Source organism: Thermobia domestica, chromosome 9, assembly GCF_964235325.1.
Source record: "Thermobia domestica chromosome 9, izTheDome1.hap1.1, whole genome shotgun sequence".
Classification (NCBI taxonomy): domain Eukaryota; kingdom Metazoa; phylum Arthropoda; class Insecta; order Zygentoma; family Lepismatidae; genus Thermobia; species Thermobia domestica.
Genome location: NC_137462.1, coordinates 83164967 through 83179772, shown reverse-complemented (window position 1 = coordinate 83179772; position 14806 = coordinate 83164967). Strand labels below are relative to the sequence as shown.

The window sequence follows — 14806 nt, the reverse complement described above, 5'->3', positions numbered from 1 at the left end:
GATGCTAGTGCATCGTAGAAGAGCAGATGGGTCAGAAATTTGATCATCCTTGGACCATTTGGTGCGTTACATATACAAAGGTTATGATCTTCTGCAAGGAATAGTGATGGACAATGAGTTCTGAGTATTTCTCTATACTTTCGAAATACAGCAGTCGAGTACTGTATGGTATCATTCCGACTAAAGAAATTCAGTCTCCCACTATGCTCAGAAAGTCCTACAGACATTGTTTGAGACATTCATGGTGTTCTACTAATGGAGTTTTGTCCACCTGGAATGAATGCAACAATCTACGCTAACACATTAACAAAGTTGTGACCTGCTCTTCGTGGTAAAGACCCCGATAGGCATGCTTCAAATATCAGATTGCTTCACGACAACGTGCACTCCAATTCTGATGAATACATTCGTACTAAAACTGCTCAATTTGCCTGGATGGTGTTCTCGCTCCTTCATACTTTCATCTCCTTGCCTCTCATGGGCGGTCAACGATTCCATTCGGCTAAAGAACTTCAGTCTGGAATCCACAGGTGATTACATGTTTAGAAAACAGAATTTTTACAAAATAAACAAGATACACTAAATCTGAGCCCTACTGCCACGCTGGGAGAAACGACTTGCACGTCTCGGTTCTTATGTTGAAAAATACGAAAGGTAGGTAATTTTATTACGTATGTATGTTCTGGATTGGCTGTCTACATATATATATATTAGCAATGTTATTTTCACGTCAGAGGGCTGTGTCTCAGCACTACAAGAGTTCTGTATCTGATAAGTGAATACGTGGCGACGAACTGTGTCGATTGCTAACGACTTGGTGTTATTCAGTGAAAAAAAAAAGTACCGTAAAGTAGCGGATATAAGTGGAAACGCCATGAGAATGAATTTCGGAATTTCGGAACAACGTGCGTGGATCAAAATTAAAGTAGCATATGAACAAAGTGCACAACAATGCTTTCAGAGACTTTCTGACAGCCTTTTACCCGAACTGAAGGAACCACTTCGCGGTACGCACTACGACACAAGACAAGCCATCATCCATGGCATATGGCAGTTCCTGCAGGACATTGACAAAGATTGACGCCCTGACGGCGTACGACGCATTTTACACATGTGGTACAAAGTGATAGAGATGGTAGGTGATCACATTTTGAAGGAATGTAACTGGTATTCTTCTGGCATAAAGGCAAATGAGAATTCTAACAATGTTGTCATTACTTTATATCCAGCTCTTGTATAAGCAAGGGCGCCGACTCCGGGGGTTCTCCGATGTTTGAGCTTCCACCAGGACTTTTGTGGAGATGCTTAGCACCAATACAAAAATTAGAAAAGTAAAATAAGAAAAGAAATAAACGAGAAAAGAAACAAATTCTAATATTTTACCGTATTTCTTAGGTGATAGTAGTGCCAGATATTTTCCTAGAGCGGAGAGAAGGATATAGGAAGTTTGGACATAGATTTTATCCTGGATTAAAACACGAAAAATTTAGGAATTATGACGCTGAGGATCAAAAATATTTATTTTTTATTTTTATTTTATTTTTTATTATTCGATGAGGCGACAATTACGTTTTAAATGGCAAATTGAACAAGCGTTTCTCCATATTATTTTAAACTAAAAATTTTCACACTTGTTACATCACAAAGATTGGCGTTCAGAATGGCGTGACGAAAACTAAGATCGAGGGTTAGATACCTAGAACCTCCCTGGTTACGCCGCCATACTCTCATTCAAGAATACTTATTTTTCTACTGTGAGAAAAGAGAGAAGAAAGGAAAATCAACTCCATTTTCATTCAAAAATACCTAAAACTGCAAATTTCAGGAGGATCATTTTTTTAAATTTTCTGGGGAGGAACCCTAGATACCCCGCTCAGCCTGGGTGGTATCCCATATCCCGACAACCCGATCGTAAACTGTGAATTAGAGACTCCTGATTTTCAAAACCCTGTGCTTCTGTCCCTAAGTACCTTTTGCCAGAACAAAAATAATTTTCATTACTTTTCGATATCCCATCATAAACTTTCTTACTGACTGCAGCTTCTAGGATGTAACAATAAGTATAGAGTGCGGAAGATTCGTACTGTTTCCGGAATAATCTTACTCTACAATTTGATATAATCTTGCTAAGTTTCTTAATATAATCGTACTACAGAAATAAGTTTAAGTATTGATGTATAAGAAGTGGTATTATGCATTTGACAATTTTTATTAAAATTGAAAACTCTGTTCTTCAAGTGAAAATATTTGGTCGTCATTTTATTGAGTAAACGTAATTACTAGCTTAAATTTTGAAGTGTGTTGCTAAAACAATTCAAATAAATTCTTTACAATTAGTTTATTCAAGTATTTTTGTTGTTCATTTATCGAATTTCGATATGTATTCGAATTTTGATGGCTTTTATTTGGAACAACTAATCACACTTCGCTTCGATATAGATCTACAGTTAAATTAATAATATAGTTTTGCATTACTATTGAACAGATTTCAAATATTTAATGTTAAGTGAATACGTATACTTTGCGTTTTGTTAAGTCAAGGAAACTTAGTTGAATCTGATTTATCTTTTTCTTTAACGTTTTTTGAGGGAAGATTAGTTTTAAGAATAAAACTGTCTTATTCATGAGCTGCAATGTAACATCGAAGACTTTATTTCGATGGTTGCACGTAGTATTCTGAAGAGTAATAAGTGAATTGTTCATATAAATCGGGGGAAGAAATTGAGTCTTCCGAGCATAACTCTTTAATATCCTTTATATTTGGAGTTTTCGTCTAATTATTTACTTTATATTTTATTTATTTAATTATTTGTATCGACAGCCATTATCCACCTATCTATTACATTGCTTTTACTGTTAGATCAAGCATTTCATTCACCGTAAGCTGATTCAGCCTCCTATTTTATCCAACTTGCGGTTTCAGAAGGAAATAAAAGAACGTCAAATAAATGGAGTAGGTAACTTTAAAGACCTTAGTTTAAATAAAAACTGAAGATTACCCAACGTCCCAGTCGTTGGAAACGAGAAGGAAGGAAGACTGCACATTGCAAGAGGCGACTTCTCTAGCGAAGACTGATAAAACCGCCGTAAACTTCGTAACAAATAACAAGAGGAAGAAAAGTTGTGTTTGGGAAGCTGGATTGTGTGGACCAGCTATCTGGGGTCAAGAGACGCTGAGGAGAGATCCTGTAGACTCCGGGATCGATATTCCAGGCATGATCCTACTGGAAGAGTTCATATTTCAGTGCGCGTGCTTTGAATGAATAGTATGTTTTATTTCTTTCAATTCGTAAAACACTTTTTCCAATTCTGCGGCCTTTAGAGAGACAATACTACAGAATAAATTATCTCCAATGTTTTTTCTTTCTTTTCTTCTTTTGTCCCGTCTTTTGCCTGTTCTATTTCCAAGAAGTTCTTGTTCCCACAATACACAGAAGGCAATGATGCACGCATAAATATTGGTAATCTCAATGCGGCTTTACTACCACCGTTTCCATTACAAATATGGCAATAACCATGCGGAGCAATTTACATAAATAAATGGAAGCTAGTCGACCTTTCTCAAACCGTTTTAAACGCATCTATATGTTCAACATACGCGGCCTAGTAAATAAATGGACACTGAGTCTTTCATTTATTTCTTCCTATCATACTATCTGTCTAATTTGGTCCCTTCCAGAGGACGTTGCGCCACTGCTTTCCATCGTAATATTCCTTATAATGTCTTTCTAAAGAGCGTCACCCCTCGAACTTAAGATAAGCTAGAGAGAGAAACGAAAGCAAAATTAAAAGCAAATCAACTATCATTTAAGCGCTGATATGTCATTTAACTATGCTTGTAAACGGTGATTTTATTCTGACAGTACGCAGTATCGGTAACTTTTTTCTGAAGTCTAAAAAATGTGATTTTTTAGCCATTTTTTATTTTTTTTTTTATTTATGAAATGAATTTTTCAATTTAAATCAATTTGAAGACTGGAACAACAGTATATTTTTTTGCATTTAGAAGATAATAGATTAACAGATAGTTGCACCTGATAATTTCTTCCACTTGTTTAGATTTCAACAACTGCCTTCGCAGCCACTAAAATTCTGCTTAAATGAAAGTAGTAGTTCGTGTTACCGTATCCTTACGAAACTGAAGCTCTAGACGTACTACTTCCTCGTGAGGCTTACAACTTCATCCTGTAAAAGAAGGCACTTGTTCAGAGACATTCACAGAAGCCTCGGACTAGGACTGATAACTTGACAAAGTAAATTGGACATGAGTGAATTTAGTATATTCTTACCGAATTTGGTATATTGTAAAAGCTAGTTAGATTCATCATAAGCGAATCCAAAAGTAAAGTTCGCCTAAGAAAATCACTGTCCACGAGTTTTCGCGTCGAGATTGGCCTGAAACAAAGTGATGCATTGACGCCATTATTGTTTAATTTTGTTCTGGAATAAGCTATAAGGAAACTCAAAGATCCCAACCAGGCTCTAGAGCTGAATGGCACCCACCAGGTTACAGCTTATGTTGATGATGTAAATCTGATAGGGGATGACAGGAGAACAACAGAAAGAAATGTACAGGCCTTATTAAAATCTTACAGGGGCATGGGTTTAGGAGTAAATGCACAGAAAACTTAATACATGGAAATTTGACAAGATCGTAATGCTGCAAATTATGGATGTGTCAAAATATCAAATAATACTTTCGACGAAGTGGATACTTTCAAATATCTCGGATCAATATTAACAAACCAAAATCATATCCACGAAGAAATTAAGTTGCGGCTAAGAGGAAGGAATTCGTGTTGTTATTCAGTCCAAAATCTTTTTGTCTTCGTGAATCCTGTTGAAGAACTTGAAGCTTAAAATATATAAAACGATAATTATGCCTGTTGTACAATACGGTTGCGAAACATGGTCGCTTCTTTGAAGAAAGAACGCAGATTGAAAGTATTTGATGGGAGTCCTCAGGCAAATTTTCGGATCTAAGAAAGATGGGAATGGGGAATAGCGGAAACTTCATAGCGAACAACTTAATAATTTATATACCAAGTTATCCTAACATTGTTAGGGTCATTAAATCTAGGAAGCTCAGGTGGGCACGCACTAAGCAAGGATGGAAGAAACTAGAAACAATTTCAAAATTTTAACTGAAAACCCAATTGGAAAAAGCCATTAGGAAGACCTAGTCGCAGTTAGAAGAATAATATTGAAGATGACTCTCTCAAAAACAGAAGTACGATGTAGAAACTGCATACAGCTGAATCAAGATGGAAGTACATGGAGAGTTTTTGTGAATGCAGCACTGAGCGCCCGCGTTCCATAGGCTATAGAGTGAGTGAATTAGTTATGTACTTTTATCTATCTGAGTATATAAAAATGCCCTTCCACTTCATCACTTCACCTACTATTTTATTATTCTTCATTTTCATTTACCAATATTTCCTTTAGCAAAAATGGGTATTGAAATGAAATTCTTGAATTTAACGTCCCACGTTTATGTCTTTGAAGATGGTTGATTATGAAGTAGTTGCTCGAAGGAATGAGAATTGGGGTGAAACGGGAGAATCCCGAAAAAACACACGGACACGATGTTGTCTTCCAGAAATTCACAGGGCTTAGAATTAAACCTGGGGACCTTACACCAGAAGTGTTTCTTTTTTATTATTATTTTTTGCTTGTTTGTTGTTTTTGTTTTAGTAAACCACAATGTAGCTTTATAAAATATGTAACTACAATGTAATTTAATTACAACTCTACTTATATGCAGAGTGAAAACAAGTGCTTAAACATAAGACATTCCCTATTAATGGAGTGACTTTACCAAGCTGACGACTTGGCCACCAGCTTGTAATCTGTGGAATGTTAAAATTTAGATAATGTGTTGTTAGTTCTCAATTGGTTACTTACCGTCCATGTGTAAGGTACAGTTTGGTATAGAACTAGCGGAGACAAAGGTAACGTAGTAAATTACGCTTCACTATACTGAGATGGAACATCACGAACAGAATGTGCAATGTTCTTATGTTGCTTGGTGATGGAATTCAATTAAATACCTACACTGGAGAAAGCTTCCTTGTTTCCGAAGGTCTATGATTTCTCATCCTAACATCAGCAGTGAGACACGCCTACTTTGCATGAGCCGAAACAAATATTTATATAAGACACTGACTGCATTAATGAAATTACTTCAGATGTTTAGGTGTCATTGCTAGATGTCATTTCACTATTTGGGAAAATGAAAAATCTTCCGAGTGCAGACCAATGTACTTTGCACAAGTACTGTAGCGATACATAAAGCAGTAACTTCATAGATAACTGGAGTCACTTGATATTTTCGAAATCTGGTAAAAAGAAAAAGAAACGATAAATAGGCTCTCATGGTCAAAAACATTTTTGTTCTATCGCAAGACATGCGTATTAACAAAGTTTTCTTTTAAGAATACACATCGATCTAGATAAGCCACATACTGAATACTACACGCAAAAAAAGAAAAGAAAAATACATGTAATGTTCTTCCAACTGAAACGTGATATTTACTTCAGGATAAGGAAACTTCGAAACGCAATATGATACTGTTAAAGTCGTAAAAATAACTGTAGCCGGCTGGCTGCAAGCGACCTTCAAGATCACCATTATCATCTTTGTTTTGATACCACACATACATGTGTGTGCGCTTGGGGGGAGGACCCTTTATGAGCTGTGTACCACAGACCATACTTGTGCCTGTGTGTTGATGTATGAACGTCTGAGGCATTCGCGGCACGCAACCGTCTTGCTCGAAGGTCAATAAGTGGGCGTTGTCATTGAGTGCTCCTGTCATCACCTTTCGAATTAATGCTAATGTTCGTTGCTCCCTTTGCAAGTGATATACATGCTCTTCACTGATGCTCCATTTTATTTCTAATCGTTTTGCAGATAATCTTCATTCATGCTTCAATGTAAACTACCCTTGTGTGTATTTATCTTAATCATATTACGGATAGGTTTGGATGTTTGGAAACATCCAAAAGCAAATTTTCTTATTCTTCTAGGCTGATTTTAAAACTAATTACTATCTATAAATGAATCAGGTCTACGAATAGCTAAAGTAAAATTTCCTAAAGTAATTAAGGTTTATTCATTCAACAGTAAATCTTCTGTACGTACGGCACGGCTGTCGAACAAATCCATACCTCCAGACATTTAGTTGACAAACGTAGAACACTTTCTACTACAGTAATTAACAGTCGAACTAACAATAACAATAATGGGAAAGAAACTAATTATAATCTTTATTAAAAGTTACCATCCTAACATTTATCAGTGTAACTAAGGAGAAACATGGAAAACTAAATTACAGTATGACTGACGGCTATCGAATTTGAATCTGGGATTTCCGGTTACGAAGCACAACGCTAACCATTAGCCAGGGTATTTGCCAGAAATTTTCTTCAGGGAGGGTGTAATGAAGTAGAGGGGATGTAGATTGTAATGATGTTTTATGTAAAAAAAAAAAAAAAAAAAATGAAGTTCTTAAGCGTATCTTTGCTTACTACATATACATTACAAATTTAGCATAACTTTGGCAATGGGTTGCATTATTTACTTTAGTACTGAATAGGAGAAAAGAAAAATACTCTCCTTCCACTTTTATTTGCTACTGTATGAATGCATTTTGTTATTATCACTCTCATGCACACACAGACATATACTTGCCCTCAAACATATCTTTTGTACTACCAAAACCAAAGTTGTACCACGTTCATTCATTCTTCACGTATCTTTATGCATAGTAGTTATCTACACATTTCTGTGAGCTTGCTTTAATCAGATGTTGCAAGCTTTATCTATCATTTCATTTAGCCTTTGTTCTTCTTCTTCAGAACCGGAGCGAATATAAGGAACATAGGGATCTTCTGTACATACGATATTTTTATCAAATCGTTTACATGTTCACAACTAAGTCGAAATCGTTCTGAACATAACAATCTGTTCATTGTAGAAAATGAACGCTCTAATTCTGCTGTACCCAAAGGAAGTAATAGAACACTTGTTACTTCAAACAGAGTTGGGAACATAATTCTCCACAAAAAAGATCCAAGTTTTTGGTGGATGCTGATGTTAGGATCCGCAGGAACTCATCTGTAAATGTTATACTCTAGTTCGAGTTCAAGTTTATTATAATGCTGCCAAAATGTCTTGATCCGTGGCAAAAATGCGAACTAAACTCTCACCCTCGACAAACCCACACATAGAGCCAATAAAGGTTCAGCTGTTGTCAAGCCAGAAAGCCTTACAGCCGTGGGAGTGGAACTCCTTCAGCCGATGGCAGCGCTTGGAACGGAAGACTAGGTGCCAAGTCAATGTGGTATATCTATAACACTACAAATGCTGGCCACTTCAGTTAAGTCAACTGAGTCGGGAGTGTTTTTGAGCACATCATAGAAGTGACAGCTGTTTGAGAGCACCACCAAATTTTTCCTTCATGCTGATAATTTTTGTTTTGTAATTGGAGAGAAGAGCCTTGAGTTCTTGGGATTTCAAATTTTCTTCCATTCTCGCACTCTGATTTTGCTTTTCCTGAGAGTGCTTTGAAATCTCTTCAAAAATGATATCTTTCAAATGTGCAATGACACTTTCTAGCAACTACAGCGTTGTAACCACATAGTCTCCACTTGACATTTGCAGACTTTTGGAAAATGTATTTAAGAGTAGACCTACTAGTGTGAAAGTTGTCAACGTCTTTCTTAGTTGCAACAGTAGTCCAGAAGCATTTGATGACATGTCTTCCGCATCAACATAGATATGCTTGAACGCAATACATATTGCAGCATAATTTTTATCATAGAAACACTGCCTCCATATGAAAGTCACCTAGTGGAATCAGGTTGCACCAAGCGTCTATTGAAGATCCCACTTCCTAACTTTCAGTCGCTTGTGACTCCCATGAAATGCTGTGTACTGATTATTCACTATATTTACAACCCTTTTGATATATTTTGAAGTTCCACACGCCCTTATCAAAGCCAGTTGCAAAAGATGGCTTCTGCAATGAACGAAAATCAATCTAGGTGAATCCTCTGAGACGTGCCTGAACTCCGGATTTTTCACCGCTGAAATTTGAAGCACCATCAAAAGCCACAGCAGTAAGTTTTGCAGTACTAAGCCCTATTTTATGTATTTCTTGAATAATTGTATCTTTGATGCATTTTGCCTTAGTAGATGAACTGGAACAGCACAAACGGAAGTCTCCTTCTTACAAACGTATATAGATACTTAGAATTTCTCTTCCATTTACATCTGTGCACTCGTCTGCCATAAGAGAATTTACTAACTCTAGAGAACTTGGGTTTTGTAGATTCAGTGATGGCAACACCAAAAGAATCTAGAATAGAAGTAATAGAGTAATGCATTCTCTGGTGTTTCTTATATGCTGATTTATTGCTCCTGAATGGTCTTGCGATACTCCATTTGGGTGTATGTAGTATTTCTTCAGAAAATAGGAAATATGCGATTTTGAACAAGTCTCTACCACCGATATACCTTCACGCTGAATATTAAACTGCTGATGAAGTTTGAGTAGCAACACTGTCACTTTGCAATGAGGCCTGTACCGCACATATATGGTCTTTACTTTTGTCATGTATTCTTGCCTTTTCTGAAAGTTCCCACGATGAATATAAAGACACAGGGACCAAGGGCGCCGATCATGGGGGGTCGAGGGGGCCCGGTCCCCCAAAGCTCATGTGGGCCCCCTATTGTATTTATGAATATACAATATTTGGCATAATTTGAGTGCAATTTATCTTAAAATCTTCATATATACCTTCTGCATCTGAGTGCCCCTCCCCCAAATTTACAGAGAAATCGGTGCCCTTGACAGGGACTAACAAAAGTGGTGTGCTTTTTACAAATTATTCCGCCCATTTATCTGACAGACTGACGCTCTCACATCAAGGGACTAACAAAAGTAGTGTGCTTTTTTACAAATTATTCCGCCCATTTATCTGACAGACTGACGCTCTCACATCAATGTTTCTTGTTTCAAGCTCTGTTATCGTGTGAATGAAACAAGAGTAGTTCACAATGCTGCTCTTGACGGAACAGCTTGCGTGCGCCACCACCATCAGGACGCAAGCTTATCACGAATATATTTTCAGTTTCTTACTGCTCTTTTGGAGTTACCTAATCACCTTTATTTTACTGATTATAGAGAGCCAGCTTTGACATTGTTCTGGTATCGTATTTCAATTCTAACATGGATTGTTTATACATATGATTGATTCTCAAGCAGTTCTTTGAGCACAATACTTCACACAATTTCGTGAGTAGAGAAATGAAAATATATAATCGAAGTTAATATTTAGAATCATGCTACTGCAGTTAATATTTAGATTGTTAAGTTTCGTGCCAGCTACTAGAAAAGTATCACCAGGACATAATTTATTGTGCTATTTTTTTACACTTATGGTTCCAATGATAGTAATAACAAAAAATGGTACACTCCTTTGGGGGGGTATCGAACTGTTTTGCCAGGGGGATATCATCTATCACAGGGAAGGTGTAAGGGGGTGTTGAGGGGGTGTAAAAAATTCCCTGATATTAGCCTGCACTTGCTTGGTAAAGTTTCGCTTATGAATATTTTCTAAATAAATTGATCAGTTACAATATATTACAGGGTTGATAACCAAAATGAACCATTCAACGGACTAATAAAACAAAATTTAAAAAAAAAATCAAAAAAAAATATTCATGCTTTCAACAAAAATTAACAAACATAGCAAATCGTACTACAAGATAAAACATGATTCTGTATTCAAGAAAATTATTTTTAACATTATATTTATGCATAATTTAAAAGAAAAGTGTGGGGAGCGCTCTCATATAATTGTTATAAATTCATTATATATGAGAGCACTCCCCTTGCTTCTCTGTTTTAGTCATGCATAAATGGACTTGTTTTTTAAAGTAATTTTCTCGAAAAAAGAATTTTTCAAAATTATTTTTTGGTATGACTTGATTTTTTATTTACTCTTTTACTTTTAAGTACGCTTGTTGCTTAATTTTTAAGGAAAACATCTTTTTAAACATTTTATTTTATTTTCTACTTTCTAGTCATATTTAAACATGTTTTCTATCGTTATAGAAATTGTTTCCTTTCAACATGCTTGCCGATACTGAATGTCTTTCGACACTATTGTTTACCTGCGGAAGAGATTCAAAAATTACACAAACGAAGGAGATTTTTAAAAGGGTAAAACGAAGAAACTGAACTAAGAGTAAAAAAAGCATTGAGCGCTCCAAGTGGTTTGCTATAATCTATTATAATTAATCACACCCAATGTTTTATAGCCTTAGACCTTTCTCTTCATTTTACCTACAAAGGTATCTTTCTTTTTCAACATTTTCTAAAAGCATTAATTACATATTTATAAAGCTTATTGTTTAACTTTGTTGTTATCTTCTTTTCACATTGAATCAATTCTTGATGTCTATCGTACTTCCACAATTTCAAACGAAATTTACGAAGATTCTCTGGAAGTTATACTGTACATGCAACCTTCCGAGCATTTTTGGTTGCATAACGGAATGGGATATACAGTATAGTTAGTAGCGAGCAATTAAATTTAATAGATATACAGATATAGAAAAGTAACATTGAAGCATTGTACTGTTGCCTGACTTACGTCGCTGTGCAAAATTTCATGATTCCATGACGACGGGAAATGAGTTAAATTGAGGGTGCAAGATTTGAGGACCAAGTTGAACAAGAATATACACAGTGTGAGTTAAAGAAAAGCATGTAGTAATCGTTAAGTTTTCTTCCATTTATATGACACTTGAACTGTTCATTTTAATATTTCCTTAAGATGTATTTTTAAGTTTAATGTTCCTTTCAGCACCGACACTATACGTCATGTCAACTACAACTTTATGTGGGATCCAAACTAACTGTAAGATATCCAACAGGAAATCAACCTCGGGTGTTCTGTGCCAAAGGCATGAACGATAACCCTATAACCACGAGGAAGCTCACCCTAGGAGATATTACTAGAAATGTTACAAATTTACGTGTTGGATATATCAGAATACAGCAGGAAGGCAATATATCTCAAAACTGAAAGAAAATATGCAATATGGGTTTTGGTGTTTTGTTTATTTAACATACATTTACTTACGTTGAGGATATCGTTTTTCGAAAGGTAAATACAACAGCTGTAAACTCAAATAAATTACGGATGAAACCTTTAAAAACATCCAAATATTTGCGTATTTAACTCCGCGAGAACTTCCATGAAGTACACGTATTAAGATCTGTAATCATTCCGACGCCATTGGTACTTGAAACTTAGGATACATAGAACTGGTCATGAAGTTCTCTACTAAAGATGCGAACAAAATTTGTAAAGATACAGCTCTGAAAATTAACACATTAATCCCATATCACATAAGATGTTCAACAACACCCACAATTCGGAAAATGATAACTAGCATAATTAATTAAAAATCAACAATTAAGGACTTTAAATCCATATATTTTCGTTCCGTTCTCTACACAAACGTATCCAAATACACTTTTAAAGAATTACTGAAAAAATTGTAGCAACACTAGACATTATATCAACTATACGTCAGATATTTCTATTTCGATGCCAGATGAACCCATGCATGAATATTTCGCAAATGTATGTCACATGAGAGTGAAACGTGAAAAATAGGACGATATGTAATGAACACGGAAAGGAAAATTGTTAAATGGAGATATATGCGTACACAACTTAGCAGCGAACCATCTGGCAATTCTTTCTGTCCATTCACAATAACACCGAAGAACTTTGCGAAATCGATCTTCACACGAAAACATAAAAAAAAATTCAGATCAACATGACAAGATCATTCATGAAGCATATGAGATTCATGATGTCTTTTAAGGGTAGATTAGGAACTGTACACTGTCTATACTTCATATCCATTAATAAAGTTGAGTTGATTTTGAGTTTAACGTCCCGTTCAGAAGCGAGGCTATATGAGACGGGACCTACTGATTAACATGGAATCCGAACCACATGAGCTTCCTCCGGGAATCGATCTCGGGTCTCCCACGCCAAACGCGCGTACGCTAACCGCTTAGCCACGAAAGAGCTCTATCCATTAATAGAGTCTAGATACAAAATAACTACTGTCTTCTCTTACTGGACATTTAACTGATATTTTTTTCTCGACCCGTGGCCTTTTTTCTAAATATAATTCTTACCCATTTTCGGTGGGCTATAGCTCCGAAATGGCGCATTTGTGCATCCATGTTGCTCTATACAAGTTTTCATGTTTCCGTGTGAAGATTTATTTATTTTAACAAAACAAGTATATGGGTTTACAAAATGCCTCAGTAAAAGTGGTTTATTCAATCTCAAACAAGAAAAGAATCTTTCTTACCTAGCATTTGATTGAATATCTTATCGAAGTTCACTTCACCCTTCTTTTCTAAATACTTGTGCATCACACTTCTCACACTGAAAACAAATACACAAAAATTAATGTATTTCAATGCATTTAAAATATATAATCTATATACAAAATACAACAGTGAAAAATGCAAAACAATCCATTGAATTTTCCAGTAGTAGAGTACGTAGCTCCGTATCATTGTTCGAACGTTCGTATTATTATTATTTCTATCTGTAAAAAAATTTTTAAAATAATTCCTTGTCCTAATTTAATGCTCCTCTCAGATATTATTAGAAGCCGAAGGCGAGTATGCCAAGCACATAGCTATGATGCACCACATACTAATACCCTACTTTAGGTGGAATGCCACATGTCAGGTAACTTAAATGTAGAGTACAAAAAAATCGTCATTCTTCCTTAATGTCACATTTCGTTAAGATTGAAAATTATATTTCAGCAAGTTGCTAAGCAGTAATTTTTTTTTTTTTTTTTTTTTTTTAGAAATATTAATATTTTGTTCGTTACACGTTTTTCTTACATAAAATGTTTGAAACTTGACAACTCTAACCAATTTCTTGGTTTCATCTGATACGGTATTCATCTTTACATATTCTTGCCCTGATTAACTTAATCCAATACATCGTTTAAGTTTAAATTCAGCATTTTGACACAAGTGTTCTTTAACTCTGTTATCAATAATAACATTATCTTCACGTCGGACATTCTTCAAGTTCTTTCAAGGTACGATTGATAGTTCGTAAGGTTAAATAAAAAGGCAACCCACAGAATGACTCTTTTATGAAACGAGACAAATACAACGAGGCTCTAGTACTGTACAAATACAGACAACTCAATGCTGGATCTTCAAAGAACTACAATGAGCAATTACGGCCCTACTCTTTTTCAAGCAAGAGGAAACCGTTCAAGGCTTTCAGAATTCTCCAAGTCAGCAAATTATATCCCTGAATGCCTTGAGGGGCTTGCTTCTTCACCCACACATGCAGTTTCTTCTTCTTGTCAGAAAGAGAAAATGCACTGGACGAGGAAAGTCTGAGGATTATGAAACAACATGCACACACAAACTGTTATTTCCCAACAATTTGAGATCTAGGCAAAAAAAAAAAAAAAAAAAAAAAAAAGTTGAAACCCCCTGCTGGGGAAAAGTGTCGATATTGACAGCACTTCCGATGCAAATTACGGTAATTTGAACTTCAATTTTGCATCTCAATATCTTTCTGGTTTCGTGACGGCTTATCCGAGTTAATCAACAACAGAAAGTATTGATTTCAAGCAAACACAAAGTGTAATTGGTTTACGTGTTTGTACATAAATATTTAAAATGAATACCAACATTATTCCATGACCTAAGAAAGAAACGGAAAA

General features: G+C 35.6%; 1 protein-coding gene across 1 annotated transcript in view; it reads right to left on the bottom strand.

Moving 5' to 3' along the window:
• Positions 1-14806, bottom strand: part of Gprk1 (G protein-coupled receptor kinase 1) — a 609628-nt gene that overhangs the window by 521948 nt on the left and 72874 nt on the right. Inside the window, exon 2 of the mRNA XM_081771441.1 lies at positions 13412-13488. Within this exon, the coding sequence (XP_081627567.1) occupies positions 13412-13488 (77 nt within the window). The remainder of the gene's footprint in view (positions 1-13411; positions 13489-14806) is intronic.